Raw genomic sequence first — 12,398 nt, 5'->3', positions numbered from 1 at the left:
TCGTTGTATTAAACTGGGGATGAGTTGTAGATAGGTCATGCCTTAGTAATTATATGTGCTGGGCATTCCCATAAATAATAATATGCTGTTTTTTGGTTCAGCATTTTTTCGTACTTAACCTGTGCAATAACAGCATGGTAAATATATGTAGTAACCATTGCTTACTCATATAGAGAAATAAATGTGAAGAAGAAGTTATGCAGTGAATATGTAGAAAGCTGTAGTTTCTGGCTTGTAAAGATGATACATCAGTTACTCAGTAATTATTAGATGTACTTAAAGACTGTGGTAATATCAATATGTACACACCAAATTGTACAAATTATACCAAAATGTTTATTAAATAACCTTTTGATAAGGTTTGGTGAAAGTTCTTTTTCATGGCGAGAAATGCAACTCGGGAAAATAATTCCCATGACGCCACAGTTTGTAGTTTACTGATTAGCTAGCTAGCGCTGGCTAGCAAAGCAGACAGGAAGCAGGACTGAAAGGAGTCTTTATGTTCAACAAGAGGTAAATGGCTTTTGGCAGCAAACTTCTCAAATAAGTAAAGTAAACGATAGTGTAGCTCAACAACACCCTATAGACTCGTACTTCGTTGTTACAGAGAGAATATGTGCGCCGGGTTGTACATCATATTAGCCCAGTTAGCAAGCTGAATTCAGTTGTGCTAACGTTCACTATTTGTCTCACCAAGTTGTTGCTAAAGTTAGCTTGTTAAGCCAGCTACGTTATGTCGCTCAGTATTTTGCTTGAATTATGGTCTTCTGTGTTCACACTGTGAAAACTTGTCTGAACCATGCTAATGACTGTTTATTTTAATCATACTGCCCCGATGTAGCAAATAAAATAGTAGAGACAGGGTCTGTCCGATAACGGACGCATTAAGGTAGCTAACTGGCTAGATAGCATCCCAAGTCGCGGGACACAGGGCGGGTATTTAAAAACAGCTCAAAGCCTTTGACAAATCTCAGACATCAGTTTAAAATGTTAGCTCAACCCACAGTCAATCTAAGGATATTCCACGATGACCCACAGCCTAAACTTTCAGTGTGTGCTTACATTATTAGCTTGTATTTGAAAAGATTTTAACAAACCTCAGCTGGTTAACATAAAGTTTACTGTATTCTTTTGTGACACTTGGCTGTATGTTTGGATCTGAGTCGGCATATGAAACTCTCGGTTATACAGTTATGATTTTATATAACAGTTCTTAAATAAGCAAGAACACACTATGATTTGTTTGTTTATTTCATCATTTGTTTGGCAAAGCAAACACAAATAGTTCCACACATGGACTGATACAGGGCTGTTGCTAAGCAACACATGAACATTTCATGATGGTGTTTTTATGCCTTACAATACTTTGATGTTTTTATGCCTTGGTGGTAGAGTGGTTAGAACTGATGAGTCAAGGTGAGAAGGTTCTGGGTTCCCATACAATTCAAAGACATGCACATTAGGTTAGCTCGAGCTGACTTTTTTCTGCCTTGCTATACTATGACTTTTTTATGCCTTACCATAAAATGGCTTTTTAGCATATTATGACTTTTATATGCCTTACTATACTATGACTTTTCTATGCCTTACTATACTATAACTTTTTTCTGCCTTTTTTTCTACCTATGATGTTTTTTGCCTGAGTATGCAATGGCATTTTCATGCCTTCTATAGTATCACTTTTTATGCCTTTAATATACTATGGTGCACATTAGGTTAATTGGCAACTCTAGCTGACTTTTTTCTGCCTTGCTATACTATGAGGTTTTTGTGCCTTACTATACTATGACTTTTTATGCCTATGTAGGCCTTACTATACTATGAAGTTTTTTGACATGTTTTAAGCTTTATATAGTATGTCAGTTTTATGCCTTTTTATGCCTTACTATACTATGACATTTTTTGGCATTTTCTATGCCTTACTATATCATTTAGTCTCATGTCTTGCCATAATATGATGTTTTCATGACCCTTTATGCCTTAATATACTATGAAGTTTTTTTGACTTTTTCTACCATACTATACTATGTTTTTTGGCATTTTTATGCCTTACTATATAATTTCTTGTAATGCCTTGCCATACTATACCATGTTGTTTATTTTCACTTTTAATGCCTTACTATATGTCAGATTTTTTCACCTTTTAGGCCTAACTATACTATGTCAGTTTTTTTCACTTTTTATGCCTAACTATAGTATGTTTCACAGCCTGGCTCAATGGCCGGACAAACAGAAAGGGGAGACAACACGACTTGGCAGGTAGCTTTCAAATAATTTATTCACACAAGGAAAATGAGATATAAATCAACAAATAACAAAATACAATACACAAAAAGGCCACAGCTGCCATCAGGTCTGCCAGGAGCTGGGAGCGACGACGTAAACAGCCAGAGATATAGCTAGAGATGTCAGAGAGCTAGGACTGAAAGGGGGAAGACTTAATGCACCACACAAGGCTCAGGTGTAGCACATCAGGCTGATCCCAGCATCCAGCACCTGGAAGGATATCAGCAAAAAAAAAAACAGGGACGCCAAGTGCCCTGGTGGATGGGTCGCCACATATCATTTTTATTCCTTAGCATAGTATGACATTTTCATACCTAACTCTAGTATAACGTTTTATTGAAATTTTTATCCCTTACTATAGTATGTCGTTTTTATGACTTCTTCTGCCTTAATATACTATGATTTTATTTTGACGTTTTATGCCATACTATACTATGATGTTTTTTGGCATTTTTAAGCCTCAGTATATCATTTTGTCTTATGCCTTGCCATACTATGGTGTTTTCATGACCTTTTACGCCTTAATATACCATGAAGTTTTTTTGACTTTTTATGACGTTTTTTGGCATTTTTATGACAAACTATACTATGAAGTTTTTGTGCCTTTTTATGTCTTACTATATCATTTTGTCTTATGCCTTGCCATATTATGATGTATTTATGACCTTTCATGCCTTAATATACTATCATGTTTATTTGACTTTTTATGCCATAACATACTGTGATGTTTTTTGGCATTTTTATGCCAATTATATTATTTCATCACATGCCTTGCCATACTATGATGTTTATATGACCTTTTATGCCTTAATATACTATGGTATTTTTTTGACGTTTTATGCCACACTATATCATTTCATCTCATGCCTTGCCATATTATGATGTATTTATGACCTTTTATGCCTTAATATACTATGATGTTTTTTTGACGTTTTATTCCTTACTATATCATTTCATCTCATGCCTTGCCATATTATGATGTATTTATGACCTTTTATGCCTTAATATACTATCATGTTTTTTTCACTTTTTATGCCATACTATACTATGACGTTTTTTGGCATTTTTATGCCATAGTATAGTATAACTTTTTTGGTATTTTTATGTTGTTATGCCTTACTATACTATGTCGTTTGATAATTTACCATAATATGACGTTTTCATGACCTTTATGCCTTAATATACTATGAAGTTTTTTTTTACTTTTTTTGCCATACTATACTATGACGTTTTTTTGCATTTTTATGCCTAATTACATTATTTCATCTCATGCCTTGCCATACTATGACGTTTTCATTACCTTTTATGCCTTAATATACTATGTTGTTTTTTTAACATTTTTTGCCATACTATACTAGGACGTTTTTTGGCATTTTTATGCCTTAATATATCATTTCATCTCATGCCTTGCCATACTATGATGTTTGTATGACCTTTTATGCCTTAAAATACTATGGTATTTCTTTGACCTTTTATGCCATAGGACTATACTATGACGTTTTTTTGGCATTTTTATGCCTAATTACATTATTTCATCACTTGCCTTGCCATACTATGACGTTTATAGGACCTTCTATGCCTTAATATACAATGTTGTTTTTTTGACGTTTTATGCCACACTATACTATGACGTTTTTTGGCATTTTTATGCCATGGTATAGTATGACTTTTTTGGTATTTTTATGTTTTTATGCCTTACTATACTATGTCGTTTGATAACTTACCATAATATGACGTTTTCATGACCTTTTATGCCCTAATATACTGTGAAGTTTTTTTTTTACTTTTTTTGCCATACGATACTAATGACGTTGTTTTTGCATTTTTATGCCTAATTACATTGTTTCATTACATGCCTTGCCATACTATGAGGTTTATATGACCTTTTATGCCTTAATATACTATGTTGTTTTTTTGATGTTTTATGCCATACTATACTAATGACGTTTTTTGGCATTTCTATGCCTAATTATATTATTTCATTACATGCCTTGCCATACTATGACGTTTATATGACCTTTTATGCCTTAATATACTATGTTTTTTTTTGACGTTTTATGCCATACTATACTATGACGTTTTTTGGCATTTTTATGCCATAACATACTATGTCGTTTGATAACTTACCATAATATGACGTTTTCATGACCTTTTATGCCCTAATATACTATGAAGTTTTTTTTTACTTTTTTTGCCATACTATACTAATGACGTTTTTTTTTGCATTTTTATGCCTAATTACATTATTTCATTACATGCCTTGCCATACTATGCCGTTTATATGACCTTTTATGCCTTAAAATACTATGGTATTTTTTTTACCTTTTATGCCATAGGACTATACTATGACGTTTTTTTGGCATTTTTATGCCTAATTACATTATTTCATCACTTGCCTTGCCATACTATGACGTTTATAGGACCTTTTATGCCTTAATATACAATGTTGTTTTTTTGACGTTTTATGCCACACTATACTATGACGTTTTTTGGCATTTTTATGCCATAGTATAGTATGACTTTTTTGGTATTTTTATGTTTTTATGCCTTACTATACTATGTTGTTTGATAACTTACCATAATATGACGTTTTCATGACCTTTTATGCCCTAATATACTGTGAAGTTTTTTTTTTTACTTTTTTTGCCATACGATACTAATGACGTTGTTTTTGCATTTTTATGCCTAATTACATTGTTTCATTACATGCCTTGCCATACTATGAGGTTTATATGACCTTTTATGCCTTAATATACTATGTTGTTTTTTTGATGTTTTATGCCATACTATACTAATGACGTTTTTTGGCATTTCTATGCCTAATTATATTATTTCATTACATGCCTTGCCATACTATGACGTTTATATGACCTTTTATGCCTTAATATACTATGTTTTTTTTTGACGTTTTATGCCATACTATACTATGACGTTTTTTGGCATTTTTATGCCATAACATACTATGTCGTTTGATAACTTACCATAATATGACGTTTTCATGACCTTTTATGCCCTAATATACTATGAAGTTTTTTTTAACTTTTTTTGCCATACTATACTAATGACGTTTTTTTTGCATTTTTATGCCTAATTACATTATTTCATTACATGCCTTGCCATACTATGCCGTTTATATGACCTTTTATGCCTTAAAATACTATGGTATTTTTTTTACCTTTTATGCCATAGGACTATACTATGACGTTTTTTTGGCATTTTTATGCCTAATTACATTATTTCATCACTTGCCTTGCCATACTATGACGTTTATAGGACCTTTTATGCCTTAATATACAATGTTGTTTTTTTGACGTTTTATGCCACACTATACTATGACGTTTTTTGGCATTTTTATGCCATAGTATAGTATGACTTTTTTGGTATTTTTATGTTTTTATGCCTTACTATACTATGTCGTTTGTTAACTTACCATAATATGACGTTTTCATGACCTTTTATGCCCTAATACACTATGAAGTTTTTTTGACTTTTTTTGCCATACGATACTAATGACGTTTTTTTGCATTTTAATGCCTAATTACATTATTTCATTACATGCCTTGCCATACTATGAGGTTTATATGACCTTTTATGCCTTAATATACTATGTTGTTTTTTTTGACGTTTTATGCCATACTATACTATGACCTTTTTTGGCATTTTTATGCCTTAATATATCATTTCATCTCATGCCTTGCCATACTATGACGTTTATATGACCTTTTATGCCTTAATATACTATGTTGTTTTTTTGACGTTTTATACCATACTATACTATGACGTTTTTTGGCATTTTTATGCCTAATTACATTATTTCATCACTTGCCTTGCCATACTATGACGTTTATATGACCTTTTATGCCTTAATATACTATGTTGTTTTTTTGACGTTTTATGCCATACTCTATACTATGACGTTTTTTGGCCTTTTTATGCCTAATTACATTATTTCATTACATGCCTTGCCATACTATGACGTTTATATGACCTTTTATGCCTTAATATACTATGTTTTTTTTTTTGACGTTTTATGCCATACTATACTATGACGTTTTTTGGCCTTTTTATGCCTAATTACATTATTTCATTACTTGCCTTGCCATACTATGACGTTTATATGACCTTTTATGCCTTAATATACTATGTTGTTTTTTTGACGTTTTATGCCACACTATACTGTGACGTTTTCTGGCATTTTTATGCCTATTTACATTATTTCATCACTTGCCTTGCCATACTATGACGTTTATATGACCTTTTATGCCTTAATATACTATGTTGTTTTTATGACGTTTTATGCCATACTTTACTATGACCTTTTTTGGCATTTTTCTAACATAACATACTGTGATGTTTTTTGGCATTTTTATACATAATTATATTATTTCATCACATGCCTTGCCATACTATGACGTTTATATGACCTTTTATGCCTTAAAATACTATGATATTTTTCTGACGTTTTTTGCCATACTATACTATGACGTTTTTTGGCATTTTTATGCCTAATTACATTATTTCATAACATGCCTTGCCATACTATGACGTTTATATGACCTTTTATGCCTTAATATACTATGTTGTTTTTTGACGTTTTATGCCACACTATACTATGACGTTTTTTGGCATTTTTATGCCATAGTATAGTATGACTTTTTTGGTATTTTTATGTTTTTATGCCTTACTATACTATGTCGTTTGATTACTTACCATAATATGACGTTTTCATGACCTTTTATGCCCTAATATACTATGAAGTTTTTTTTTACTTTTTTTGCCATACTATACTAATGACGTTTTTTGGCATTTTTCTGCCATAACATACTGTGATGTTTTTTGGCATTTTAATGCCTAATTATATTATTTCGTCACATGCCTTGCCATACTATGACGTTTATATGACCTTTTATGCCTTAATATACTATGTTGTTTTTTTGACGTTTTATGCCATACTATACTATGACGTTTTTTGGCATTTTTATGCCATAGTATAGTATGACTTTTTGGTATTTTCTATGTTTTTATGCCTTACTATACTATGTCGTTTGATAACTTACCATAATATGACGTTTTCATGACCTTTTATGCCCTAATATACTATGACGTTTTTTTGACTTTTTTTGCCGTACTATACTAATGACGTTTTTTTTGCATTTTTATACCTAATTACATTATTTCATTACATGCCTTGCCATACTATGAGGTTTATATGACCTTTTATGCCTTAATATACTATGTTGTTTTTTTTGACGTTTTATGCCATACTATACTATGACCTTTTTTGGCATTTTTCTGCCATAACATACTGTGATGTTTTTTGGCATTTTTATGCCTAATTATATTATTTCATTACATGCCTTGCCATACTATGAGGTTTATATGACGTTTTATGCCTTAATATACTATGGTTTTTTTTTTACGTTTTATGCCATACTATACTAAGACCTTTTTTGGCATTTTTATGCCTTAATATATCATTTCATCTCATGCCTTGCCATACTATGACGTTTATATGACCTTTTATGCCTTAATATACTATGTTGTTTTTTTGACGTTTTATGCCATACTATACTATGACGTTTTTTGGCATTTTTCTGCCTAATTATATTATTTCATCACATGCTTTGCCATACTATGACGTTTATATGACCTTTTATGCCTTAATATACTATGTTGTTTTTTTGACGTTTTATGCCATACTATACTATGACGTTTTTTGGCATTTTTATGCCAAAGTATAGTATGACTTTTTTGGTATTTTTATGTTTTTATGCCTTACTGTACTATGTCGTTTGATAACTTACCATAATATGACGTTTTCATGACCTTTTATGCCTTAATATACTATGACGTTTTTTTGGCATTTTTATGCCTTACTATATCATTTCATCTCATGCCTTGCCATACTATGACGTTTTCATGACCTTTTATGCCTTAATATACTATGATATTTTTTTGACATATTTCTGCCATACTATTCTGTGATGTTTATTGGCATTTTTATGCCTAATTATATTATTTCATAACATGCCTTGCCAAACTATGACGTTTATATGACCTTTTATGCCTTAATATACTATGTTGTTTCTTTGACGTTTTATGCCATACTTTACTATGACCTTTTTTGGCATTTTTCTAACATAACATACTGTGATGTTTTTTTGCATTTTTATACATAAGTATATTATTTCATCACATGCCTTGCCATACTATGACGTTTATATGACATTTTATGCCTTAAAATACTATGATATTTTTCTGACGTTTTTTGCCATACTATACTATGACGTTTTTTGGCATTTTTATGCCTAATTACATTATTTCATAACATGCCTTGCCATACTATGACGTTTATATGACCTTTTATGCCTTAATATACTATGCTGTTTTTTGACGTTTTATGCCACACTATACTATGACGTTTTTTGGCATTTTTATGCCATAGTATAGTATGACTTTTTTGGTATTTTTATGTTTTTATGCCTTACTATACTATGTCGTTTGATAACTTACCATAATATGACGTTTTCATGACCTTTTATGCCCTAATATACTATGAAGTTTTTTTGACTTTTTTTGCCGTACTATACTAATGACGTTTTTTTTGCATTTTTATGCCTAATTACATTATTTCATTTCATGCCTTGCCATACTATGACGTTTATATGACCTTTTATGCCTTAATATACTATATTTTTTTTTTGACGTTTTATGCCATACTATACTATGACGTTTTTTGGCATTTTTATGCCATAACATACTATGTCGTTTGATAACTTACCATGATATGACCTTTTATGCCCTAATATACTATGAAGTTTTTTTTTACTTTTTTTGCCATACTATACTAATGACGTTTTTTGGCATTTTTCTGCCATAACATACTGTGATGTTTTTTGGCATTTTTATGCCTAATTATATTATTTCATTACATGCCTTGCCATACTATGACGTTTATATGACGTTTTATGCCTTAATATACTATGTTTTTTTTTTTTACGTTTTATGCCATACTATACTATGACCTTTTTTGGCATTTTTATGCCTTAATATATCATTTCATCTCATGCCTTGCCATACTATGACGTTTATATGACCTTTTATGCCTTAATATACTATGTTGTTTTTTTGACGTTTTATGCCATACTATACTATGACGTTTTTTGGCATTTTTAAGCCATAGTATAGTATGACTTTTTTGGTATTTTTTTATGTTTTTATGCCTTACTGTACTATGTCGTTTGATAACTTACCATAATATGACGTTTTCATGACCTTTTATGCCTTAATATACTATGTTGTTTTTTTGACGTTTTATGCCACACTATACTATGACATTTTTTGGCATTTTTATGCCTTACTATATCATTTCATCTCATGCCTTGCCATACTATGACGTTTTCATGACCTTTTATGCCTTAATATACTATGTTGTTTTTTTGACGTTTTATGCCATACTTATACTATGACGTTTTTTGGCATTTTTCTACCATACTATACTATGGCGTTTTTTGGCATTTTTATGCCTAATTACATTATTTCGTCTCATGCCTTGCCATACTATGATGTTTATATGAGCTTTTATGCCCTAATATACTATGGTATTTTTTTGACGTTTAATGACATACTATACTATGACATTTTTTGGCATTTTTATGCCATACTATATCATTTCATCTCATGCTTTGCCATACTATGACGTTTTCATGAATGTTTATGCCTTAATATACTATCATGTGTTTTTGACTTTTTATGACATACTATACTATGAAGTTTTTTGGCATTTTTATGCCATACTATACTATGAAGTTTTTTGGCATTTTTATGCCATAGTATAGTATGACTTTTTTGGTATTTTTATGTTTTTATGCCTTACTATACTATGTCGTTTGATAACTTACCATAATATGATGTTTTCATGACCTTTTATGCCCTTATATACTATGAAGTTTTTTTTTACTTTTTCTGCCATAACATACTGTGATTTTTTTTGGCATTTTTATGCCTAATTATATTATTTCGTCACATGCCTTGCCATACTATGAAGTTTATATGACCTTTTATGCCTTAAAATACTATGATATCTTTTTAACGTTTTTTGCCATACTATACTATGACGTTTTTTGGCATTTTTATGCCTAATTACATTATTTGATCTCATGCCTTGCCATACTATGATGTTTATATGACCTTTTATGCCTTAATATACTATGGTTTTTTTTTTGACGTTTTATGCCATACTATACTATGACCTTTTTTGGCATTTTTATGCCTTAATATATCATTTCATCTCATGCCTTGCCATACTATGACGTTTATATGACCTTTTATGCCTTAATATACTATGTTGTTTTTTTGACGTTTTATGCCATACTATACTATGATGTTTTTTGGCATTTTTATGCCTTACTATATAATTTTTTTTAATGCCTTGCCATACTATACCATGTTGTTTTGCTTTTACTTTTAATGCCTTACTATATGTCAGGTTTTTTCACCTTTTAGGCCTTACTATATTATGTCGTTTTTTTTCATTTTTTATGCCTAACTATAGTATGTTTCACAGCCTGGCTCAATGGCTGGACAAACAGAAAGGGGAGACAACACGAGTTGGCAGGTAGCTTTCAAATAATTTATTCACACAAGGAAAATGAGATATAAATCAACAAATAACGAAATACAATACACAAAAAGGCCACAGCTGCCATCAGGTCTGCCAGGAGCTGGGAGCGACGACGTAAACAGCCAGAGAGATAGCTAGAGATCTGAGAGAGCCAGGACTGAAAGGGGGAAGACTTAATGCACCACACAAGGCTCAGGTGTAGCACATCAGGCTGATCCTAGCATCCAGCACCTGGAAGGATATCAGCAAAAAAAAAAACTGTGGCGCCAAGTGCACTGGTGGATGGGTTGTCATATATCATTTTTATTCCTTAGCATAGTATGACATTTTCATACATAACTCTAGTATAACGTTTTTTTGGCATTTTTATGCCTAATTTCATTATTTCATCACATGCCTTGCCATACTATGACGTTTATATGACCTTTTATGCCTTAATATACTATGTTGTTTTTTTGACGTTTTATGCCATACTATACTATGACGTTTTTTGGCATTTTTCTACCATACTATACTATGGCGTTTTTTGGCATTTTTATGCCTAATTACATTATTTCGTCTCATGCCTTGCCATACTATGATGTTTATATGAGCTTTTATGCCCTAATATACTATGGTATTTTTTTGACGTTTAATGACATACTATACTATGACATTTTTTGGCATTTTTATGCCATACTATATCATTTCATCTCATGCTTTGCCATACTATGACGTTTTCATGAATGTTTATGCCTTAATATACTATCATGTGTTTTTGACTTTTTATGACATACTATACTATGAAGTTTTTTGGCATTTTTATGCCATACTATACTATGAAGTTTTTTGGCATTTTTATGCCATAGTATAGTATGACTTTTTTGGTATTTTTATGTTTTTATGCCTTACTATACTATGTCGTTTGATAACTTACCATAATATGATGTTTTCATGACCTTTTATGCCCTTATATACTATGAAGTTTTTTTTTACTTTTTCTGCCATAACATACTGTGATTTTTTTTGGCATTTTTATGCCTAATTATATTATTTCGTCACATGCCTTGCCATACTATGAAGTTTATATGACCTTTTATGCCTTAAAATACTATGATATCTTTTTAACGTTTTTTGCCATACTATACTATGACGTTTTTTGGCATTTTTATGCCTAATTACATTATTTGATCTCATGCCTTGCCATACTATGATGTTTATATGACCTTTTATGCCTTAATATACTATGGTTTTTTTTTTGACGTTTTATGCCATACTATACTATGACCTTTTTTGGCATTTTTATGCCTTAATATATCATTTCATCTCATGCCTTGCCATACTATGACGTTTATATGACCTTTTATGCCTTAATATACTATGTTGTTTTTTTGACGTTTTATGCCATACTATACTATGATGTTTTTGGCATTTTTATGCCTTACTATATAATTTTTTTTAATGCCTTGCCATACTATACCATGTTGTTTTGCTTTTACTTTTAATGCCT

General features: G+C 31.1%; 1 protein-coding gene across 3 annotated transcripts in view; it reads left to right on the top strand.

The window, feature by feature from the left end:
* Positions 1 to 407: 407 nt before the first annotated feature.
* The window catches only part of cep83 (centrosomal protein 83), a 31,184-nt gene continuing 19,193 nt past the window's right edge, over positions 408 to 12,398 (top strand). For 2 of the 3 annotated variants that reach the window (XM_056367203.1, XM_056367202.1), the window contains exon 1: positions 408 to 513. In XM_056367203.1, the coding sequence (XP_056223178.1) occupies positions 500 to 513 (14 nt within the window). In that variant the 5' untranslated portion in view covers positions 408 to 499. Of the gene's footprint in view, positions 514 to 2,212; positions 2,260 to 12,398 lie in introns of those variants that run through there. The other variant, XM_056367204.1, reaches the window with a different exon arrangement.

Source organism: Seriola aureovittata, chromosome 22, assembly GCF_021018895.1.
Source record: "Seriola aureovittata isolate HTS-2021-v1 ecotype China chromosome 22, ASM2101889v1, whole genome shotgun sequence".
Lineage (NCBI taxonomy): Eukaryota > Metazoa > Chordata > Actinopteri > Carangiformes > Carangidae > Seriola > Seriola aureovittata.
The sequence above is the reverse complement of the archived record's forward strand: the minus strand, read 5'-3'. Positions and strand labels throughout refer to the sequence as shown.